Here is a 25,323-nt window from a genome sequence, read left to right on the forward strand (position 1 = left end):
ATATTTACTTTCATAAAACTGTGCCGATATTTCCTTTGAAGGGCAGTGCTGATTCGTGGAACACTGTACCTTTATTTCTTTTCGAGGGACTATGTCAATTCCCCTCATAAAGACTGTCTAAATTTACGTGTAATATTGTGCCTCAGTGATAACTTTGCCTCTGAGAAATTATGTGATTTTTGTTAAAACTAAGTCGTAACAGAACTTGGTTCTCTTTCACAAGACTGTCATAAACTGTTTCTTTCTGTTTTCGCAAAAGATTTAAATTATTTCTACGATTGTGTGTGCTAGGACATTGCATGTACTCATTGCAAACAGTGCAGAGACTGTGTCCAAAGAACTTAATTTATTTTCTTTTGAGATTGAGTGAAGTGCTAGACTATCGCATCTCAGAAAGTTCCAGATTATTTTCATTGCTTATTATTTCAAGTTCGATGGCGCCTATTGCATTATTCTCACAGAACTGTGACTTTGAATTCATCTTTTTTTCAAAAGTGCGTCCAACACCATTTACAGTGGAACCTATTCGACCAATTAACAGTTTCTCGCCTTAATTCGCAGTGCAGTGCGGTAGAGAAGTGTCGTATCAGATTCCATTGACATTCTGTGCGAAAGTTCTACATTTCTCTGCTCCTTTCATAGGATTTTGTGGAATACAAAACTTAACAACTATTCCACACTGCACTATCATCAGACGACCGCCCCAGGTTCGAGTCTCCGTCAACATCAAGGGCTGACAACAGCCGTGGGTCAACTCCGACAACGTGGGACGACGCCGGCGCCGACGACGGGAGACGACGCCGACGCCGCAGAACGACGTCTCCTCCACATCTTCAAGGGCATTCTAACTATTCGTCTGTAAAAGGTGATATAATTTCTATGCATTTCTTTTGAGTAAACTGCAAGTTCCACTTTAAATATGAACTTATTTCACTACCCTTCTCTCACACTCTCTAAAGCATGAACCGTACACGCCTTGGCGTTATCCATGCTCTCCGCAAAACTGAAGTACGGGCGTTCCTGTTTCAGTATACTCTGAAATAGTGTTTCACAAAATCAACACTCCAAGTTTGGTCCGTTTTGTTGGCACTACGTAAAGATTAAAACGTAAATTATCTTCTGCACACACAGTTCTGGAGACTCTTCCAATAGTTCACATGCACACTCATTATTGTCTGCTTCGTTAGGCAAAACAGATGGATTGACATTGTCAATTATAGGCTTGTAAAAATCAAATTTTTCATTCTGACGCCAGTTCTCACTGAAGTGAATTTCAAGCAGTTGTTTGACATTAGCAATTTCCTTAGAATTGATAAGGTTTTGTTACTGTGATTGGATGAGTTTCGGAACCATTTGCTTAGCATTTTATAATAGCAACTATCATAAATTCACTCAATGGAAGCACCTTATACACAAAACATACCACTATGTCGTACTGTAGTGTAAACTAAATAAAAGAGAAGACCGTCAGTCATATGGCCAAATAGGATCTCTGATTGGCCAAAGTGGATATTACAGGCTTTGCTTCTCAGATTGTAAGAAATAATCATGGAGTTTGCAGCCTTTGCTTTTAACCCCAATTTTCAATTGGGGAACTAACCCACTGGCAGTTACTTTCGCTTCTCATAACCGTTGGAAACTGCTAGAAAACTTTGCTTGTAGGCAGCTCAATTATAACCACCGACAACTGAATACCAAGGATGTGGAAAGCGGCAGGAACCCTACGAGGCGATGGAACGTAAACGTTTGTGGCGAAACTTCAAATAAAAATAATTTAGTTAACACCTACTTATTATTAAAAATCAAAATAAATAAAAAAACACGTACATAACCCTGAAAACAGAAATGTGAACCATGATAAAGATACAGACAACTTACGATTATCTTACCGATGCTAGTCTTGATGTGATATAAATGGCGAACATAAATTAAAGTGAGCATAGCCATGACAGAATTTTAAATTAGGATGCGATAACGATCTACTTCACTACGCAGAGTCGATCAGTTTTTAAAAGAAGTAGTGATGCAAGTTGAAATATTTCCGTTACATTTCCAAACAAGGACAATAGGAAACTGCTAAGAAAAAATGTAAACCAACCACCTTCACTTAAGGGAATACAAATTTAAAAGGGTTGATACAGACCGACTGAGGCCAACCTTAGTGGATAAATTAAATTAAAGGTTCAGGAACAGTTTAAAATACTTGCCTCGAGCAAAAGGAGGATGGCTATAACACACTTAGGCCTACTACACCATTCTAAAATTATTTCGATTCATGTTAGTAAAATAGACGGGTGACAAATTAAGACTTAAAACCAAGTTATGTTAATTAGGAAATTTAGCAGTTGCGTACCCCAATAAAAGCCAGAGCTCCTCGTGGAGCATAGAGCTTCCGGACAACACGCCCGATCTACATAATCCGGAAGACAGAATTAAACTTCCCTGCGACGCGCTTTCCGAAAGTAGCCCGTGCTAGGTGGTGCAACAAGAAAGAGCACAGCAAAGTTAATGACCAACGAACATACAGGGGTTACCTTTCGATTTTGCTAAACCACTGAAATTAAAATCTTCGCTGGTCGTTTAATCCTTCGTAACTTATCGAAGCTTTTGTCTTGTGCAAGTCCCAGAAAATTGACACGTGTGGTACAGTGTATCCCACAATTCCGATGATCAAAATTTAATTGAATTCTTTAACGATTTTGAATTTACTTGAAGGAGGCCAAGTACAGAACAGAAATAAACACACGTAGCTCACGTCACAATGTCTACAAAGATATTTACATCAGAAATTCTAAAGAAGTTTTACTACTTGTTAATAAATATCCGAGAATAGAAAAAAACATGAAAATTGCTTTTATTTAAAGCTTCCATTCACCATTCTGAAGGGGTGAGGCGGGCCACCCAGAAGGCAACGCCTTCTCTCTGGCCAGCAGAGTGAGCTTGGTAAAGGAGGAGAGAGGGATAGGTGAGATGGATGGAAGGGTATGGTAATAGATTAGACGTAGGTCTGTTTTGTGGGTAATGGGGACATGATGAAAGGATATACTTTATTTATTTGTTTGCTGACAAGTGGCAGTGATGGTTTATTTTTTTATTTTTCATACATATATGGTAGGACATATTACAAGAGATACATCTGAAGTTTGAGTGCAATATTACAACATGGATATGTTTTAGAACTGTTTTCCTTTAATATACATGATGGTAGGACATAATACAAAAGTTACTTCTGAATTTTGAGTACACTCTTACACTATTAGAAACATAGAATTGGAGCAATGACGGGTACAAATAAATAGATGGGGATGAAGTTGCGCGAACACTGTGGCTTACTAACTACCTTTATTCAATGCAATAATAATAATAATCGTGTGGCCTCAGCTACCGTGTGCAGACATTTCAATTTGACGCCATCTGGCTGTCTGCTCGTCAATTTCGACGTTCCGTTTTACTCTAGGCCCCCACTAGATGGCAGACCGAGTAAACCGAAACTCTCTTGGGCGTCTATGGCTGAGATTTAATGAATTTTGTCGGCTAAACACCAAATGTGTCACCAGAGATCTTTTACATGCCGACATCGTACGACATGGAGTGTCGAATGGACTTTTTTCCGCCCTTCAAAAATCCGACTACCTCTGCCGAGTTTGAACCCGCTATCTTGGGATCCGGAGGCATTCAATGCAATGATAGATGGTTATGAATTACAAAACTGCATTGAATATGGAGAAGATGAAATAACAAATGGTACAACTGCGAAGTTAATGGTGAGGAGAGTCAACAGGTTGTCTGAGTACATAAGTGTTATCCGCTGATGACCATTACTGGGCGGGGGGTTAGAATTAGGAATAAGGGTTTACCTCAGTGCAGTCTGTTCTTGTCGAGGCGGCCGGTCTCTGGGTTGGGTGAGGATGCGGTGGTAGTTAAGTGGGGATGAAGTGTATAGGGGGCATTTTAGGGTGGTCTGTAGGAACTGGGATGTAACAGAGTTGTTGGGACCTAGGGTCTTGTCGAGGAATCTCTGAAAGAGGAGGAAGACTTGGGTATTGAGTTCGGGGAAGGTGAAGATGTAGTTTAGGTCCTTGGTATGAAATAAGGGAGGGAGCCGGGAACTATTCGGACTATTCGGCGTTCTGTAGCCAGGGGGGGGGGATGATATAGGTTGGGCTATGTGTGGGCCACGGCTGCTCAGGCGGGGTGACCATAGAGGTGAGCTGATAAAATTTGTGTAGGTTAGGAGACATAGTTTGGCATAAGGCCCAGCTGGTGCCGGAAGTTTACTTAATTGCTTGCAAAATTATAGTACTGCGACGAATGCAAACAACATAGTAGAGTTTAGGGGCCTCGGTCTCACACCGAAGCTGATGTTCACGGAGCTATTACAAGAAAGTACACGAACGTACACCACCCGCAGTTTGGTGGATGATATTTAAAACGGAATTACCTCGCAGTTCAGTCTAAAAGATCGTGCGTCACTAACGGAAGGTTAATATATCTATATAACTGCTTTCACGTACCGGTACAGGGAGAGGCAGCAAAATTATCGTACTATGCAGCGGACGTCGGGGGAACAGATTGTCCACAATCCATTGCTAGACTCACCGATAAACTGTAGCAGCGGGGATGGGCGTTCAGTTTCATTATGGTAGGCCTAATTATTAATTAAGTGCTAATAATGAATAAAGTTGAAAAACTAATGTAGATCTTAACTTTCATCCACGCAGCTGTTGAAAGTGATGTCCATCGTTCTCGATAGAAACGTTGCATCGGCGAAGAAGCAGAATCCGAGCCATTCGTTATATCTCCACCCCCAAAATTTCACGCATCACTCGTCGTATTTCATTCTCCAGAGCATCAAGAGTATGGGAATTGTCTCGAAGTAATAGTCACGGAAAGATGTAGAAAGTTGCGAACGGTTCTGACATACGATTTCTTCTTTAGGAAAAATGTCTCGACTAGAAATGTTCAAATACCGATACCTACCACAAATATCATTCAAGAATATGAGTAGGAATGCAACGCTAATAACGTGTGCTCAACAATAACTGCACTCGTAAAGAAAACATTCATTCCACACTGCTAACCACGGCCACTGCGCTATCCCACCACCCCTTCCCCGCCGCTCGGAAACAAGGCAAACATTTCATCAGTCGACCTGCCCGGCAACAGCGGCTTAAGTGCCGGTAACTTTTCGCTGCCTCTCACTATAGTATTATTTGCAGTGCCAGTAGCGGCGATTAAGGTGCGAGGGGAGAAAACTTTGTGGAGAAAACATTATACTTTTATTGCATTTTTACCGGCTGAAACTACGAATGCCGTATAGGAATTATTTTAAAACAAGCAATTTGTACAAGCTCTGTTGTCTTATCAGCTAATTCTTTACTTTATTTTCTTTCATTACGGAAATACGCACAGAGCGTCGTTCGTCGCGGCTAACCGATTTGCATAGTGGAAACTTTGCATGTGCTGTAAAAAAGGGAAGCAGGGGTATAATATTTTTTAAAGCAAAATCATGGACAATGAGGTATGATTCACCCGCTTGCCGCGCGCATTCGTCCGTCTGGCAGTCTCTTCACTGTCTGTTAGTATTTTAATAATAATAATAATAATGCTTTTTGCTTTACGTCCCACTAACTACTTTGACGGTTTTCGGAGACGCCGAGGTGCCGGAATTTTGTCCCGAAGGAGTTCTTTTACGTGCCAGTAAATCTACCGACACGAGGCTGACGTATTTGAGCACCTTCAAATATCACCGCACTGAGCCAGGATCGAACCTGCCAAGTTGGGGTCAGAAGGCCAGCACCTCAACCGTCTGAGCCACTCAGCCCGGTTGTTGGTTTTTTAGAGTGTAATCAAATACTAAATGATTTTTAATCTCATACTCACGCCGTACTTCTATTTAATTGTAATATATGTGTATATTGTTCCTTTCGTGAAAGTTTTATTGTATATTGTTGAAACAAAATCTAAAAATATATTGAACCCTTTGGTCCATTTTGAGGGATACCTACCTTTCTTACCTATCAGCAAAGTTCATGAGATCTGTCTCTTGGGTCGTATCGGGTTCTTCGTCACTTGCTGAGGTAAAGGTAGGGTTCAGTAATTCTAATCTGTCTACTGGAATGAAAGGTCTATTTAAAAGATTCCTATTTATTCAGGAAAATTCTGAAGCAATCTGATATGTCAACGGTATCATAGAAGTCAACTGTGTCCACTGGACACCACAATCATTTTAACATAAAGGTCAGAACACTGGTGTGAGACTCTAACGTAACTGCCTGATGGGCATTCTTACTAGAAACCATTGTCTCAATTATTAATTATTTAAGAAAAGAAAGTCTGGAAATCCTTAAATTCGGCTTCCATGTGAGACCACATGTACCATCATAGTTATTCGTTATGGTCCAGCCCTCGTAACACGAACTCTGGACTCTGGGTATAATTAAGGCCGTCCAATCGGTGTGTGCCACACAGTGGTTCTACGGCATGGACCCTTAATTGAATCGATGTGACCTGCGTCTATGTCATGGACCGACATCTAATCTTCTAAGTTACTTTAAAGTCATTGTGGATGATGACCGCAAGGAAATGATGCTACAATGGCATATGGCCCTAATCTAAGTCACTGAGGTTGATGACCCCCTGACCATCCAAGTTTCTAGGCTGAAGGCTAAACACAATTAAGTTACATCGGTTGATGACCAAAGTTTCCACTTTACTATCCCCAGCACATTCACTGCTCAATCAATCAAAGTTCAATAATTACAACAATAGCAATGCTCACAAACTTTGTGGCAGTAAAATCCATTTCCTTCGGATATGTCCCTTTAATCATTACTTTATATTTAAATATTCCCCCAGAAAAACAAACTAAAATTTCCAGAATGCATCTCCAAGTTATTCGCTTGATTAAAGTTATTTCAAATGCGGTTTCACTGAATTTAATAATTAAATAAATTTAAATGATTTAACGAAATGTTAAAGAACAGTAAATTTTATCTCCGCGGACTCTGGTTTCTTCACAAATTCCTACGCAGCTGTGATGTGAATTCAATCTAGTGATATTTATCTGGCTGGAAAAGAATTGTTACATAATTCATGTCCAGTTATATATCTTGTCTCCTGATCTCACACTTTTAAAATCTAATCTAGTCCTAACCGTTATTAGCACTTGGATATCCTAATAATCTACGTACAAACCAAACAACTCGCCATATAATTACGATGTCATCTCTCGTCATACCATTTACGAACTTTGCACACCCCTCACAGACAAACCGATCATCACAACCATCGCTCTATATTTTGGACAACCCTGAATTTGGTTACTCTGTTCCTTATACTCGAAGTTCATGGTTTCAAATGTTCAATACGTCCCCAATTAAACAAATTTTACAGTATTTCACAATACTCAGATCATTACCGGCTATGAATTTCAACTAAATCCAGCATTTTAACGTTTTCCCCGGCCGAGAATACAGTACAATCTCAATTCCACGCCTGTCCCGTTATCACAGCTGAGGCCTCTCGTCCCCAAGTTCGCTTGGCAGTAACATGAAACACCTGGATTGTTCCAGTTGACTGGCTTCTCAAAATGCTCTCTTTAAACTCTGCCGACAAAATTAAACAAATACGATATTCTAACCAACAAAATGCACAGATTATGCTTCAAGATGCCCACACTAATTATACGCGTCGCCAATTAATACCGCTATGGATTTCTATGAATTTCTTTCCATTCCCAACATTATAAAATATACCTCGGGCTATCGTGTCCCGGCTTCAATGACAGGACTCTAACCTGATTCGCACATCCCATCTCAACTCATATAAAACATTCCTCGGGCTTCCATGTCCCGGCTTCAATGACAGGTCCAACCTGATTCACAAATCTCATATCAACAAAACTAACCTCTGTTTCCCAGCTCCACAATTATCATCGACAAAGAACTGGAATAAAATCCTCACTAGAAATCTCGACGTCTAATATCGCACAATGCATTAATCATGAATAACTTCGCATAAAGGATATCGTATTTAATAACTTGATTTTTACGAGAAAATGACTGAAACATTCTACTAGATCTTTTATTGTCAGTCAGACACAGTTCAAAATGGGCCTAGAAAAACGTTTCTCTCCGTGACCAAATTCATCACCCTAGATTCTCACCCGACAGCGCGCTTCCACTCGATTGAAAATGAGTAACCATGGATTATTATTATTAACGTCAAATTGCAGACAGAAAAATTTTACGTCGAATGAACATCTTAATTTGACATCACAAAATATAGGCAGTACACTCACACGGATGACGATCTACATTGGACGTGATATCACTTCGAAACCCTATTCAATAACTTTTTACAACATTATACGGCACTCGCAAGATTTCAAAAATTTATCCAAGTGGGAAATAAAACAAATGACTCTTTTAGTCGTACTCTCACATTTACAAAACTTAGTAGGGGTGACCACTGCGTCGTATATCCCCATTCAAATACACTTTTAGAGATCATGAGACAAGATATAAGAGGTAGTAAGATGGAAAGTCACCTACCTCATGTAGTCACACCACTGTTCGACATAGGGCTCACCTGCGACCCTGGCATTTATTTAGCCATTTTTACATTCATAGCTTCACAGTTCATTATTAATTTTCTTCAGGTTTCCTGGAATAAAGCATTAAAAAAAAGAAAATACCCTTCACTTGTTTGCTGAGCGCACACGATGGACTATAATTATTTCCGCACACGAATTACTTAATCACATTAGAATTTATTCAGTACTTTGACCGTCCTATCTGGTACAATTATTTCACTCAAGAAAACTATCTCCTCATGGAGACAAGACCTAGCCACAATGGCTAAAATCTGCAGTTGAACTCAGTCTACTTTCGTTGGTTGGATTTCGCAGAGCAGCTCAACAATTTTTCGTCCGCTTTGTATCACAAATGCCGGAGAAGGAGACTTCGTCATGGCGTCCCTTCATATTTATAGCCGTTACCCCCTCTCTTCGGATATCTCCCTTTGCCGCCAAGAAAATTTTATAAATTTTCTGACTTAACTAAACTGTAATTTCAAGAGTTTTGAAAGTGACTACATGCTTGCTACATTTCTGGCGGTAGTGTTCATGGACATTTAAAATTTATACGGGTTCGATTTGTGAGATGATTGACCCCCTTTGATAGGCACTATATTTTTTTGACTTGGCTTGGGTCACGCCATGTACACGCGCTTTGAAATAGTTCACAAAAATGACTTGAGATTCTTCCGCCGTCGACACGTGTGACTGACGTCACGTATCCCAGAGCGTGGGACCGAAGGTAATCACCCCCTCGTCACGTGTCAAATCCATGCTATCAAGAATCCAACTTTTAAATGATTGTCGATTTATGCATTATGTTCTTAGGTCACAAAGGTCATGGGTTCAATATATAGTTTGCTAGTTGCTTTATGTCGCACCAACACAGGTAGGTCTTATGGCGACGATGGGATAGGAAAGGATTAGGAGTGGGAAGGAATCGGCCGTAGCCGTCCTGGTGTGAAAATGGGAAACCACGGAAAACCATCTTCAGGGCTGCCGACAGTGGGGTTCGAACCCACTATCTCCCGGATGCAAGCTCACAGCTACGCGCTCCTAAACGCACGGCCAACTCGCCCGGTAGAAAAAAATATTATTACCGCACTTTAGTTGGTAAAATCTTTACCTCTCTGCGGAAATTCACTCAGTGAGCATCAAAAAACTTACACTTTGTGGCTTTCTTTTTTTTTTTTTTTTTTTCAGTTTTCGTGCATATACTCCGCCGTCTCCCTCCCCCCTCCCCAACCACCAACCGCCCGCTATATCCCGCTAACCCGGATAATTTTCGTTGTCTGTACATTTTTTGCCCCCCCCCCTACCCCACTTTAATTCCCAATCGCCGCTACTGTGCAGTGCTATTGGCAAATAAATCTCGGACTCTAATGGTATTAACTATATCATGCCGCGGAAATGCCCGGACTGTTGCGGATTACAATTAAGTGAACTAAATGAAAAAGCAAATTATAATGTTTTTATGTACAAAATAAAGATATCACAAGTGTCTGTAATGCCATGTATAAATATTATTTTGAATCATTCTTAAAATACTCCATTTTCCAGTTTTACCCTAACCCTCCACTCTTATAATATACTTATGTAACGGGCTGGTAACTGATAACAAGGTGCTTGTCATATCCCAGATATTTATAATTAAAGTTAACAATGTTTTCTTAATTTGTTATTGTTTAGTGAACTAACGTAATTCCTTTAAAATGTGTTTTCAATCACGCACAGCAGTTATTTCTGTACATCAAAATTATAAATCCATAAGAAAATACAAAAAATAATAATTTGAACCTCTAGGACTGAAGGACCCACACCAGGATGACTTGATACGAGAACTGGAGAAGATCCAAAGGAAAGCAGCACGGTATGTTGTGGGTGATTTACGACAAAGGGGTAGTGTTAGGTGTTGGGAAAATGTCACAAAGTTTGAGCTGGGAAAAATTCGGAGTAAGGAGACGAGCTGCTCGACTAAGCGCAATGTTCCGAGCTGTCAGTGGAGAGATGGTGTGGAATGGCATTAAGACGAATAAGCCTGAGTGGAGCCTTCAAAGCTAGAAAAGATAATATTTAGATACAATTGGGACAAAAATAATAATTTTCAGGAAGAGGAATTAAGGACTGGAATAATTTTATCAACGAAAATGTTCGATAAATTTCCAATTTCCGTAAAATTATTTAAGACTAGATAAATAATGACAGGGAATCTGTGTCCGACTTGTTGGCTGAATGGTCAAGGTACTGGCATTCGGTTCAGAGGGTCCCGGGTTCGATTCCCGGCCGGGAACCTTCATTGGTTAATTATATTGGCTCGGAGGCTGTGTGTTTGTGCTCTCCCCACCATCCCTGTAATTTATACACCACACATTACACTGTCCTCCACCACAATAACACGCTATTACCTACACATGGCAGATGCCACCCACTCTCATCGGAGGGTCTGCCTTACAAAAGTTGCACCCGGCTAGAAATAGCCACACGAAAGTATATTATATAGGGAATCTGTCACTTGAAAGACATCCCTTAATGCAGATCAATGACGATTGATTGATTGATTGATTGATTGATTGATTGATTGATTGATTGATTGATTGATTGATTGATTGATTGATTGATTGATTGATTGATTGATTGATTGATTGATTGATTGATTGATTGATTGATTGATTACCGGGCGAGTTGGCCGCGCTGTTAGGGGCGCGCAGCTGTGACCTTGCATCCGGGAGATAGTGGGTTCGAACCCCACTGTCGACAGCCCTGAAGATGGTTTTCCGTGGTTTCCCATTATCACACCAGGCAAATGCTGGAGCTGTACCTTAATTAAGGCCACGGCCGCTTCCTTTTCATTCCTGGGCCTTTCCTATCCCATCGTCACCATAAGACCCATCAGTGTCAGTGCGACGTAAAGCAAATAGCAAAAGAAATTGACATTGATTGATTGATTGATTGATTGATTGATTGATTGATTGATTGATTGATTGATTGATTGATTGATTGATTGATTGATTGATTGATTGATTGATTGATTCTGGACCTTCCTACTTTTCTCAAAAATCTAGAAAAATAAATTTTTGTGATCATTTCTCTGCTATGTCAGTCTTTTATAGAGAACCTGCAGTCAATAAAAGAAACAAAATTACTGGAAAACTCAAAATATAAATTTACATTTGATGCCCAAACTCCACGTTGGTTAGTGAGTACAATTTTCCTTTCCACAGAATGCGCTGCTATGTTTTCATGTACATAACTGTAAACTCAGCAGCTCCCTCTGCGGATCAGTAGTAGAGTGCCGGCCTCTAAATCGCTAGATCGCGGGTTTAAACCCAGCAGAGGTAGTTGGACTTTTGAAGGACGAAAAGAAAGTCTTTTCGACACTCCATGTCGTACCCTGTCGGCATGCAAAACATCGCTGATGACACTTTTAGTGTTCCCCGAAAATAAAAAGCTCACGCATAGATCCCCTAAAGAGATTCGATTCAGTCTTCATCTAGCAGTCCGAGAGAAAAACGAAATGTCAAAATTGACGAGCAGGCAGTCAGAAGACATAAAATTAAAATGCCTGCACACGGTAGCTGAAGCTATTATAATTACATGAAAAAAAATGATAATCCACAGCTTGTTTCTAGTCATTTGACCGGGTCAGGAATGGAATGAATGAAGCCCCCATCTAGCAGCGAGGATGGGAATTGTGTAGGCTCCGAAGCCTGTCGCACTCCTCCGGGGTAATGACTAATGACTGACAGATGAAGTGAAATGATAATGGAGAGTGTTGCTGGAATGAAAGATGACAGGAAAACCGGAGTACCCGGAGAAAAACCTGTCCCGCCTCTGCTTTGTCCAGCACAAATCTCACACGGAGTGACCGGGATTTGAAACCACGGAACTCAGCGGTGAGAGGCTGGGGTGCTGCCGCCTGAGCCACGGAGGCCCTCATAATTCCATAAATTATTCTAAATTGATCTAAACATTAATATCACAAAAACTAAAATGAATACATAAAACGAGAAATTTCGTGTACTTTGGGAGCATCATAACCATAACAGACAACCCGGTCCAGAAAAAGAGATCAGACGTCGTATTAAGATTTCTAGATCTATCCAAAAGATGAGTTCATTCTTTTGTGACGATAATCTAAACCTGAAACTCAGACAACATTTGTTGAAATACTGAATCTGGACAACGCTGCTTTGCGGATTAGTGACCTGGGCTGGCAAAACTTCCCCCATGAACAGATGAGAGGTCTTTGATATGTGGTTACATAGGAGAATGCTCAGAATACCCTGGTCATACTTCGTAACAAATAATGAAGTGCTAAGGAGCAGAGAAATAGCTTTCAAACATCATCAAAGCTAGAAAAGCACCTTATTTAGGCCATGTGCTACAAGGTAGAAAACACAGGCTATTACATCTGATATTACAAGGCAAGATAAAAGGCAAGCGAGGATGGTGGTGGTGGTGGTGGTGGTGGTGGTTACTGCTTTAAGAGGAAATACAACTGGAAAACCATCTTCCCTTAACACTAAACAAAAGGCTATGCGCCAATACCGGGTCTCGCCCTCTCCCTACACCATCATCATTATCATCATCATCATTATTCACACCCAGACGCGTAGGTCAACCATAGGTGTCAAATAGAGAGACCTACAGCAGGATAGCCTATCAGGTCCTCGGATACTCTCGGCACTAAAAGCCTAACGCTAAATAAGAAACAAAAAATCGGAAGGAAAATGAAGAGGTCCGATACTTCGAAGTGTGAAGGTATCGGAAAAAGGAAGGCAAGGGCCACAAAGTGCATGAAAATGACTCCCTAGACCTCGCAATCATAATACTGTGAGGTCAGAAGAGAACAAGAGTTGACCAAGAAAGGACAGACAGAAAAGGTGACCGCGAGGAGCCAGGCACAAGTAAGTGGAAGCAATGCCAGGCTCATTGAGAAGAACCGTGGTCGTCAACCCACGCTCCGAAGTTGATAGCCCCTGGACCCCATTTTAGTCGCCTCTTACGGCAGTCAGGAGATACCGTGGATGTATACTACTGACCCCACCCACAGGCATGTCCCGGAAGCAGAGGAGATGGCCGTGGGATAGTTCGCAAGTCTCACAGATATTTGACGCTAGTTGAGGGCTAATGTTGCGGTTTGAGCTGGATGTCCTCTAAAATGCAATGTGTTGTGTTTCAGGAAGGTGCACTACGCCGGCGTGTGTAACAGCAGTCTTCGCCGGCTCGTGCGGAGGACTGGAGAGTGCAATGTTTCTCGACACCATGCCGTGCACCATCGCATGCGGCTCGTCCAGGATATCTTCACCACTATGGTGGACCTGCCGTGGCGCTGGACGCTGCTGGCACTCTCTCTCAGCTTCTTCGTCACTTGGTTCGTGTTCGGCCTTCTGTGGTGGCTGATAGCTCTAGCTCACGGCGATTTGGAACCTGAACACCTACCTCCCTATCAGGCCGAGACAGGCTGGACGCCGTGTGTCACCAGCATCTACAACTTCACGTCATGTTTCATGTTCAGCATGGAGAACCAGCACACGACGGGTTTCGGCTCCAGGATGCCCACAGAAGAATGTCCCGAGGCCATCTTTATGATGTGTGCGCAGGCTATCGTGGGGGTGACCATACAGACTGCAATGCTGGGAATCGTGTTCGCCAAGATCGTGCGCCCTAAGCAGCGCACAAAGACGATCCTGTTTAGCGAAAAGGCGGTTATCTGTTTGAGGGACGGTCAGTTGTGTCTAATGTTTCGGGTGGCCGATATGCGCAAGTCACATATCATCGAGGCTAAAATGCACGTGTTACTGGTAAGAAAGCACATGTCAACGGAGGGGGAACTGGTGGCTCCTTATCGTTCAGAATTGTCGACAGACCCGCGTTTCTTCCTCCTATGGCCAGAAACTGTCATCCATCGCATTGACGAAAAGAGTCCCCTCTACAATTTATCAGCAGACGAGTTGCAGTATAGTGATCTGGAGATCGTAGTCGTTCTAGAAGGCACCATCGAGTCCACAGATCAGCGTATTCAGGCCCGGTACTCCTACCTCCCTTCTGAAATCCTCTGGGGCCATCGTTTCCATTCCCTCATGAACTTCAACGTTAGCCGACATAACTACGACGTGGACTACAGCCTACTTAATGCTACCTACAAAGTTGATACTCCATCGTTCAGCGCCAAGGAACTCCAAGAGCAGAACAGTAAGTACTGTATGTACAGTATATCACGGATTTATTTGGGCCTTTACCCAATGCTGGTAATTCGAAGAAAATCACAGGGGTTCAGTGCGGACTGCAATTTACATCTTAACGTCATGACAGAACTTGAGAAACGTTAAAACTATATACATCAAGTATTTATTTACACCAGGCAAAATGGGGCTGTATCTTAATCAAGATCACGGCCGCTTCCTTCCCAATCCTGGCGTCGCCGAAAACCTTCAATAACGTGTTAGTGCGACGTTAAACCACAAAAAACAAAAATTTACTCCACTTTACTGTGGAGCGATAAACGTGAAGAGTTACTTAAATCTTCTTCAATAACAGTCATTTATGACTGTGTAGCAGCATTCGGACGTTGCCCGACTTCGCGCATGTAGTCAGTATCGGACTTGGCCGATCTTTTCCTAATGTCCAAGTCGTTCTTTATTTATTACTAGTTTTGGTGGTATTTACTTTTGTATAATTATTTCCTTTATGACGGCCATGATTTAACTGTAACAGACATTTTTAGTAATTTTTTAAAAATAATTTCTAATGAAAAGTGTCCTGAAACCTTTAATTTACGCCCTTATTCGTTTCTCTACTTTACAACTATAGAAGTTACATACCGAGCGAGTTCGCCGTGCGGTTAGAAGTGCACAGTTGTGAGCTCGCATTCGGGAGACAGTGGGTTCGAACCCCACTGTCGGCAACCCTGAAGATGGTTTATCGTGTTTCCCGTTTTCGCACCAAGCAAATGCGGGTACATGTACCTTAATTAAGTCCATGGCCATTTCCTTCCGTCTCCTAATCCTTTCATGTTCCACAGTCGCCGTAAGACCTATCTGTGTCGGTGCGACGTAAAGCCAATTAAAAAATTAGATGTTTCAGCGTTTCAGATACTGTATTGGACTACGACTTTCGTCGTCTAACTTTGTGATGATGTCACGCCTAAAATATTAATTTGGATAAAGAGTTTCTCTTTTATAAAATTGTGACACTCTTATTGTGTAAAACACCGTATGTTCCATTGGCATCGTACGTAAACGAAGAGATAAGCGTTTGAAATTTCCCCTTGCTTTTGTAACGCTGCTAGAGTCGATGAGGATGCACTTTTATGACGTTAACACGCCAAATATTGCTAAATGAATGTCGGAAGTTTTCATACTTGAAAGCAAATGATGATACTCTCCGGCACTCATGAATATTCTATTGATTACTACACTCAAGCAAAAAAAAGCAAAGTCATCTCCGTACAGGCCATGAAGGCCCATGGAGGGGTGGAAGGCAAAGGCTGCCACTATCCGTAACCTCGGCACTTGATGGGGAAGTGTGGTTAGCTCTACGCCCGGCCGTCTTTGCCCCCAGGAATTAACCTGGTACTCATTTTTGGTGTAGGCTGAGTGAAACTCAGGGCCGTGTGCACCTCCGGAGGTGGAAATCTCGTTTCTTAAATTTTTCGACTTCCTGACGAGGATTCGAACCCTCGTCCTTCCGGGCGAACCGAGCACGCCTTTACCGCCTCGGCCAGGCAGACCCTGATTAATACGCTCACCGGACAAAACATTAGTACCCCTGGAGAAATCATTACTTTAATACTGAGGAACTCTACCTCTGGACTTCATAACCGCCTGGATTCGGTTAGGAACTGAGTCCACAATCTTGTGCAGATACATCGCATCCAGGTTAAGCCACCCGCTGATGATCTGACCGCGCAATTCTACCAAATTCCGGGAATGGTGATGTCGGCATTTTACCCGCTCTCCCAACGTATCCGACAGGTTTTCAATGGTGTTCAAGTCAGGTGATTTTGCAAACCAGTCGAGATGTAATAGGGTGGGGGAGTGTTCATAAAACCAGTCACATATGTCTCCATCCCGATGAACTTTGCTGTTGTCATCAGTACCATATTCCTCATGCAGATGTTGACTGAAAGGCAACATGTTAGTAGTCACCTCAGTGTGCGGGCCCAATCCATGATACGAAAAACACCCCCGAAACACCACAAGCCCAGCTCTGGCTTGAACTTGACCTTGCACGCATCCAGGATGAAATGTTTAATTTGGCCTTCGGTGCACTTGACGACGTGCGTCATTGCAATATAGGCAAAAACGTGATTCGTCATACCATATTACTCTCCGCCAGTCAGCTACTGTCCACGTTCGAAGATTTCTAGCCCATTGAAGAAGCGCGGCTTCATGTGCCTGTGTGAGCAATAGCCTCTTGCGAGGTGACTGACTCCACATGTTCATTACCTGCAGTTCCCATCGCAATGTTCTCTCGCTAACTGGTTCAGATGGGCGTTCATTCACTGACTGCAGGAATTCCTGTCAGGTTTGGAAGCGATTTTGATTCACAAGCCGTGAAACGCGTCTCCGGTACCTCTATCAGGATCTTTTTCCAACCACATTCTGACGTGTTTCGTGGCTACGTGCAGTACACCACTGCTTGTGCTAGTTGCTTTACGTTGCACCGACAGAGATAGGTCTTATGGCGACGATGGGGCAGGGAAGGGCTGGGAGTGGGAAGGAAGCGGCCGTGGTCTTAATTAAGGCACAGCCCCAGCATTTGCCTGGTGTGAAAATGGGAAACCACGGAAAACCATTTTCAGGGCTGCCGACAGTGGGGTTCGAACCCACTGCTTGTGGACACGTTGAACAGTCCGCTGCGAAATACCAACAAATCCAACAACTTGACGCACCATATGGCCATGGGCACGGCCAAACACGATTGCCCCTTTTTGCCACTCTATCACATCCTTACATCCATGTTGACATACACTGTCCGCTTTAAACATCAATATGTCTCACTGATCTCTACTGCCTTATGCTCATTGGCTACACCAAATGTAATACTGGCTCACGTACAGGCAGTGTGCGTGCGGTTAGGCACGAGGCTCGTTCACTGCGTCATCTGTACAGGCTTAACGATCCATCTGTGTGTGCGCACTAGGGTGGTGGTGGTGGTGGTGGTGAATTTTGGATTAAAAAGAAGTACAACTAGGTAATCATTGACTAATATTTTGTCCGGTGAGCTTATTTAGTTCCGACTGTCGGGATAGAGAGTTTTACCTGCTCTCTCTGTTAATTCTCAACGAACGACCTCCTCTGAAGACGGATAAGCGGGCAGAGGTATTGGGCATTCTCTTGACCTTGGAGTGGGCAACTGCTCCCAAAAACGGAAGAATCACTATATTCAACGACATTGTTTAGAGAAGGAAACGGAAAGCCACTCCATTAGATATTCCTAGAAATATTAGCACGAAAGGAGGGACGTAACGAATGTTAAAAGGGCCCGCCAGCAAAATTTAAAATTCGGGCCCCTCCAAATAAAATGTAAAACCTATTAATACAACCAAATTCCATGGCGCAAGAGTCCCGAAGGGCCATGGCCTACCAAGCAACCGCAAACCTATGAATAACGAATACAAATTCAATCACACCAGGAAGAATTATTGCAATATATTGAAAATTGATATAAGCAAAGTGATTATTCATTATTGTAAGATTTGAAACAAAAATATTTAATGGTTCTTATAATTGCATGCCAGTTTAGAGTTGAGGCCGACCTGGTTGGAACATCCAAATGTTGTCATCAACTCATCAATAACATCACAGGGAAATTAAATTAAAACACTAATCGTCATTCCCCGACAGACTTATAGGACGTGTGTGCGTAGGATGATCGGTCTCTGATAAGCCCTCCAAAAACAATATGAACTCATGCTGTGCATGTGTGAATGATTCATGCACTGGAATGCTTTTACTTAGGAAATGCGTAGGTTAATATATTGCATCACACGCTCACGCGATTACGCGAAGCGCAATGATAGTGTTTACTTGACTCACCTAATTTATTAAGTCATAAATTAAAATCTAGCTATTATTATTTGCTTTACGTCGCACTGACACAGTTAGGTCTTATGGCGACGATGGGATATGGAAGCTTAGGAATGGGAAGCAAGCGGCCGTAACCGTAATTAAAGTACTGCCCCAGCCTTTTCCTGGTGTGAAAATGGGAAACCATGGAAAACCATCTTCAGAGCTGCGACAGTGGAGTTCGAACTCACTATCTCCCGGATGCAAGCTCACAGCTGCGCAAATCCTAACCGCACGGCCAACTCGCCCGGTAAAAAATTAAAATCCACCAGAATGATATATTATTTTATATAATTTATTTGTAAAATGTATTTATTTATATTTTGTAAGGAATCTGCGGGGCCCCTTACAGGCCCCGGGCCCCGCCTGCATTGCAGGCCCTAACGTTACGCCCCTGTACGAAAGTATATCATGAAGGAACAGAATGGAGAACATTGCTAGGTTATCCCCAGCAGTAGAAGTAGCAGGGTTTCCAAGGAGGTCAGCAGGATAAATACCTGTAAAACAGGAACTTGGGACATCAGATCAATGAAGAAATTAGGAAAGTTGAAGCATTTAAAGAAGGAAATGGATAGAGTGTACCTGGATAATGTAGGACTCGGTGAGATGAGATGGTCAGATATTGGATACAATTTTAGTAGAGAGTATAGAATTCTGTATTCTGAAACATGGAATTGAAATTGTGTAAAAATGTTTGTACCAATAAAAGTACCTGTACCGTAATTAATGTATGGGGATACAATTAATAATAATAATAATAATAATAATGTTATTAGTTTTATGTCCACTAACTACTTTTCGACGGTTTTCGTAGACGCCGAAGTGACGGAATTTTATCCCACACGAGTTCTTTTACGTGCCTGTAAATCTACCGACACGAGGCTAACTTATTTGAGCACCTTCAAATACCACCGGTTTGAGGCAAGTTCGAATCTGCCAAGTTGCGGTCAGGAGGTCAGCGTCTCAACCACCTGAGCCACTCAGCCCGGCTAAGGGATAAAATGAAAGGCTAATCATGAAAAAACTGGATGCAAAACCTAGAGAGATGGAAAAAATTTCAATATTATATGTATATATATATATATTATATTGAAATTTTGTAACAGGCCATTCTGATAAAGAAGTCGAGGGGTTTGTGAGTAAATAGTGAAAATCTGAACAACTTCCTTAATTTCCTTTCTCTTATGAATGAAAAATAAATTTTTGTCAGAAAAATGTAGAACGTGTTAAGTGCCACATATTTATCAGCAAAAACGGGGTAAGTGCCAATGAAAAATTTCAAGCTTTTTATTAATTTTAACGGTTTATTTCAGTAATTCTACAATAATAAAAAGTGTCGTAGAACATTGTCATGCATTACAGTATACCTAGGCCGGTATTCATAGTCGTAATAAGTATTGCTTATGTTCAAGTCGAACTTAAATCTCGACTTTATTCCAGATTCCGGCACAAATAAGTCCTACTTAATAGCGATATACTTCATAAAGTCTAACTTCATGAATTCATTGGAATTCATAGTCATTTAAGTGTTTCTTATGTGATGAAATAAGTTGAACTTCGTCAAGTCAAGCAGACCCATGACTTATTTCGCATCTTAACCTATAAAATGGATGACGATTTTGAGGACGTGTTAGAAGAAATCCGTGTTCCAAAGAGATACTTGTGAAATGTTATGGACCCATTTGAATTCTACAGTGAAGTGGAATTCAAAAGAAGATTCCGTTTCCATAAAAGCACCGTTTTGGAGGTCATACTCCCAAAAGTACAACCAGTTCTGGTGAAAAGAAACCAACGGGGCTTGCCTGTTCCTGCACTATTGCAGCTTCTTGTTTGCCTACGATTTTATGCCACAGGAAGCTTTCGGGTAAGTTCCATACGATGGAAATTTGCAGTTAAATTTAATATTAATGGGATGTTGCTCGGTAAGGTCATGGTTCCTTAATATGGAAGTATGATAACTACCTATATATTTCTCGGAACTTACGGTATATTTAATTCAGAGCAATACTTAAAAATGAATGTACAATAAAAGTCCATTGCTGTTCCTTGAAGGAAATACAGTTTATTTTCAAAATGAAGGAATATGTGGCTTATCTGTGTTTATCTTTGTATCATTTATAGATAGTTGTTGGGGACCTGTGCTCACTGTCACAACCTACAGTATCGAGGGTGGTGGCCAGAATATCACGTATTCTTGCATTACACATAGGCCACCACATAAAGATGCCAAGCACACAGCAAGAGAAAGCAGCCAACCGCTTACTTTTTGAGGAAATAGCCAGATGTCACAATCCCAACAACTCTTTCATTCCTGGAGTGGAGGGTGCTATTGACTGCACCCATATCCGTTTGTGCCACACTAAATTCGGGGCCCATGCAGAAGCGTTCCGAAACCGAAAAGGATATTTTTCCTTGAACGTACAGGTATCTTCTGAGCTATAACATGTTATTTGATCTATCTTTAAAGCTATGTCCAACAAATATTTACTCTTGTTCTTTTTTATTATTTAGGCTGTTTCTGGGCCCAAAGGCGAATTTCTAGATATTGTGTCAAGCTGGGCTGGAAGTGAGCATGACAGCAGAATATTTCAGAACTCGCGGCTCTATACGCGTTACGTTCAAGGAGAATTCACTGGTTGTCTGCTAGGGGACTCAGGATATGCCTGCCAGAGAATTCTGCTTACTCGTTTATTGAATCCTGTCACTCCAGCTGAACACAGGTAGTGTGTTTTAAGTTAATTACGTTTTCTTACGCAAGATTTATATTACATCCTATTATTTATACGAAACTAGTAAAATGCCTTTAATTCTATAGGTACAACAGGGCCCACAAAAGAGCAAGAAATGTGGTGGAGAGACTGTCTGGAGTATGGAAGAAGCGGTTTCCTTGTCTCGCGGTTGGCTTGAGAAACAAGCTGGAGAATATCCCAAATATCATTGTTGCCTGTGCAGTGCTTCACAATTTGAGCCTCGAAATAAATGATGACTTACCAGAAGAGGATCCTGATGTGGCTGTTCCCCTTTACGACCCTGTACCTGTTGCACCACCTGTACGGCAACCAGGAGGTTTGGCCTTCAGGAGAGAACTGATAAACAGAGTGTTTACAAGACTCGGTGATGATGTGTAAATCCGTAAAAAACTTCAGTACTGGTAACAAGATCAGACATCACAAATAGCTTTCACTCTCATTTCAACAAGCCAGAGAAAACAAAAAGAAAAACCCCCTCGTACAGACTCTCTGAAACCAGTTCTGGCTCGTGCCACCTCCCTCGATCGACAAATAAATCAATGATATCTGTTCTGACCACGTCATAGCTAGTATTAAATACAGCTTGGCTCCAGGAACTCTATTCAAATATCACATAATAAGCAACTATTTACACACGTTAAATGGCCAGTCGTAGTTCACAAGATTTTCCCATGGTAAAAATTCTACTCATATAATATGATAGAATTGTGCTGGAATTGTAACAAATAGCTACGTTATGATTTTACTGAGGAAAACATAATAAGGAAATATTGACTTACCGGTACCGTACATATTGGGTGTTTAACTCATGCCGTGTTGCTATGGCGGTTTCCAATTATACCTCATATCGGATGATTTTGTCGATTTATCTGCGGCATGGCATTCCCCTTAAGCTCCTCCTCTATTGATATGACTGCTTCATGTCTGTGCAGAGGTGTGGTGTTAGTTGATTATTTGGTCCCCGTGTTATCCCCAATGTTTGTTGGTAATGGGTTAAAGAAGAAATTTATTTATTTATTTATTTATTTATTTATTTATTTATTTATTTATTTATTTTGTCTTATTTCATTTTACATTAACATCTTGTCCCATCCGTAACACATTTTGAAAATCTTCGAAAATATATAAATTATTAAAAGGTTTTAACTAAATCTTCATTTACATCTGAAAGAAAGCTGGTATGTATGGGTACTTCAAGGCAGAAACAGGTTCCAAGAAAGACATTCCAGGGATCATTAATGAAGAAGGGGAGTGTGTATGCGAGGACTAACAGAGGTATTCAGTCAGCTGTATGTAAAGACTGTTGGTTACAAGGAAAATGTGCACATTATATAGAGGAGGTTTCTAATAATAACAAAGTTATGGAATTTACCTACGATAAAAAAGACATTTAAGATCACAATATGGAGATAAAGTTGGAATTCAAGAAGACAAATTTAGGAAAATATTCGTTTATAGACCTTATAGGAAGAGGAGTTAGGTATTGGAATAATTTACCAAGGGAGATGTTCAATACATTTCCAAATTCTTTGCAACTATTTAAGGAAAGGCTTGATAAACAACAGATAGGGAATCTGCCATCTGGACGACTGTCGTAAATGCAGATAAGTGCTGATTGATTGATTGATTGATTGATTGATTGATTGATTGATTGATTGATTGATTGATTGATTGATTGATTGATTGATTGATTGATTGATTGATTGATTGATTGATTGATTGATTGATTGAGTGAGTGAGTGAGTGAGTGAGTGAGTGAGTGAGTGAGTGAGTGAGTGAGTGAGTGAGGGATATCTGATTATTTGCTTCGTATGTAATCCCTATTTTCTTAGAATACAGATTTACATAGTATTCATCATTTAAAATGCTTTAGGTTTTTTTTAAAAAACAATTAGCCAATGGAGTGAAGGACAACTTGTATAGACATACACTGTTAAGATGTTAAGTGGTAGTAGGCTTACTAGCTCGGATTTTTGCTTGTTTTAAGTTAATCTAGATTAATTTGGAGATACTAACCTACATTGAAGATGGATATGGAACAGTCAATTAAAAAGAAAAACAGACTATATAAGTACAGAAAAAACCGAAACAAGATAAAGAACGTTTGAAAATACCGAACATCAATAGGCAAATACAGGATAAAAAGGAAAGAAGTAACTAATTGCACCATAGTGAGGTGTGCTAACGGAAACTTTACGGTCACATTTTAACATTATGGTGTTTTATATTTTTCTAGTTCAATATCCACCAGTTGTTCTTTCTTTTTAGCTACACGCAACATGATCTCAGCAACTTCTACTTCTAATCTCGCTTTCTTCAATCTTAAAGCGAACAGCTGATCATTTTGTTCCTTGATGTTTTCATATGTTCGTTTCCTCGTTGTTGTGGCTGGGGCTGTATTATTTGTTGTTGATATTGTTGTTGTTCTTGTCGTCGCCACTGCTGCTGTGTTTGTGGTTGTTGGAGTTGGTGTCGGTACTTCGGCAGAGATTCCAGATGGCCCAGCAGTTTCGGTAGATAACCCCTCATAATTAACTGTTGTGCTAGGTGCACCCTCTACTTCTTCTGAGTAAAGCACTGTAATGTAAATCAAACATAAACTAAATACATTGCGTAAAAATTGTCATACAGTAAATTATTTGGCCTTAAAAATAACGTACATATGTTACCTTAATGTAAATTCGACAAGCGTGTAAGTTGCTTTAATAATAAAACATTTTATTTTCAACGTTGTGATTGCTGTATTTATCTTTTGCTATATTTTATCAAGGACTATCTTTTTAATGCTATTTCATTCTGTTTTTTAGAATTACAATAGAGATAAAATACGGAATGCTATAGGCCTTACCTTGTAATTCACTAATCGTCATGTCGGAATCCACTGCTACGGAACTTGTATCATTAAATGTGGTGTTAGTTGGGCAACAGTAGGATCAATGCTCTCGACATTTACTGGAGGACCACCCCCTGTGGCCCTCATAGACTGACGTGCTTTGGTCAACAAATCCCTGTGATGGCATTTCATATTTGCCCATAGCTTCCGCAATTGTTTGGCATCTTGCTAAAATAAATTATAACCATATTAGTGCTAGGTATAATCCGTATATAATCTTCCCTTTTGTAATAGTATTTTTAACATTATAAGAATATTACTTACATTTTCTACAGTATGTATTGAGGAATTGAATTCTTCAGCAATACTTAACCAAGCATCTTCCTTTTGCTTAGAAGATACCGCGTCCGTCTTCTTATTCTCTATAATTTGAGAATGTTTCAATAATATATCCTTGAAAACCTCCTTTTTAACGGAAGTAAAATGCTTGCGTCGACTTGTATCCATTTAAGAGAAAGTACCTACCGGTATCTACAATTTAAACCGCAGAGGAGGTTATAACAGGACAAGTAAAAGGACAAATAAATAAACAAATACACTCGGAATAAGGAGCGCAGTGCAGATCTAGTTAGCCGTGTCTGAAGGATGACTCGCGCGTTCAACTGTTGTGATGATGGCTTTGCTATTTCTCATGCTATAAAGTTCGACTTAATTGTGCAGAGCGTCTGCAAATAAGTAACGCTTTATCAAGTCTAGCTTAACAAAGTAGAACTTGACCTACGACTATGAATACGAGAAACGCTTAAGCCGACTTCACGAATAAGTACAGCTTTGTTAAATCGTTCTTATTAGAGAAATAAGTCGGCGACTATGAATACCGGCCCTAGTATAGTTTTTCTAAGAATACAAATCAATTTTAATTGATTAATTCTTCGAAGAATGCTCGATTCTCTTCCTTCAAATACAGCAGCATCTGTTGCAGATCTCTCTTCTTCTCAGCTGACAAGTTGTTTTGGGGATCGAGTTGGCAGTGAATGAGTACAAATGTGTTATTGATATGTGCCAGTTTTTACCTAAATAAACATACTT

At 40.8% G+C, this 25,323-nt stretch overlaps 1 protein-coding gene across 1 annotated transcript in view; it reads left to right on the forward strand.

The window, feature by feature from the left end:
- The window catches only part of LOC136874647 (ATP-sensitive inward rectifier potassium channel 12), a 114,299-nt gene that overhangs the window by 55,024 nt on the left and 33,952 nt on the right, over positions 1-25,323 (forward strand). Inside the window, exon 2 of the mRNA XM_067148273.2 lies at positions 13,761-14,773. Coding sequence (XP_067004374.1) covers positions 13,761-14,773 — 1,013 coding nt within the window. The remainder of the gene's footprint in view (positions 1-13,760; positions 14,774-25,323) is intronic.

The sequence above is a fragment of the Anabrus simplex genome, chromosome 5, assembly GCF_040414725.1.
Source record: "Anabrus simplex isolate iqAnaSimp1 chromosome 5, ASM4041472v1, whole genome shotgun sequence".
NCBI lineage: Eukaryota > Metazoa > Arthropoda > Insecta > Orthoptera > Tettigoniidae > Anabrus > Anabrus simplex.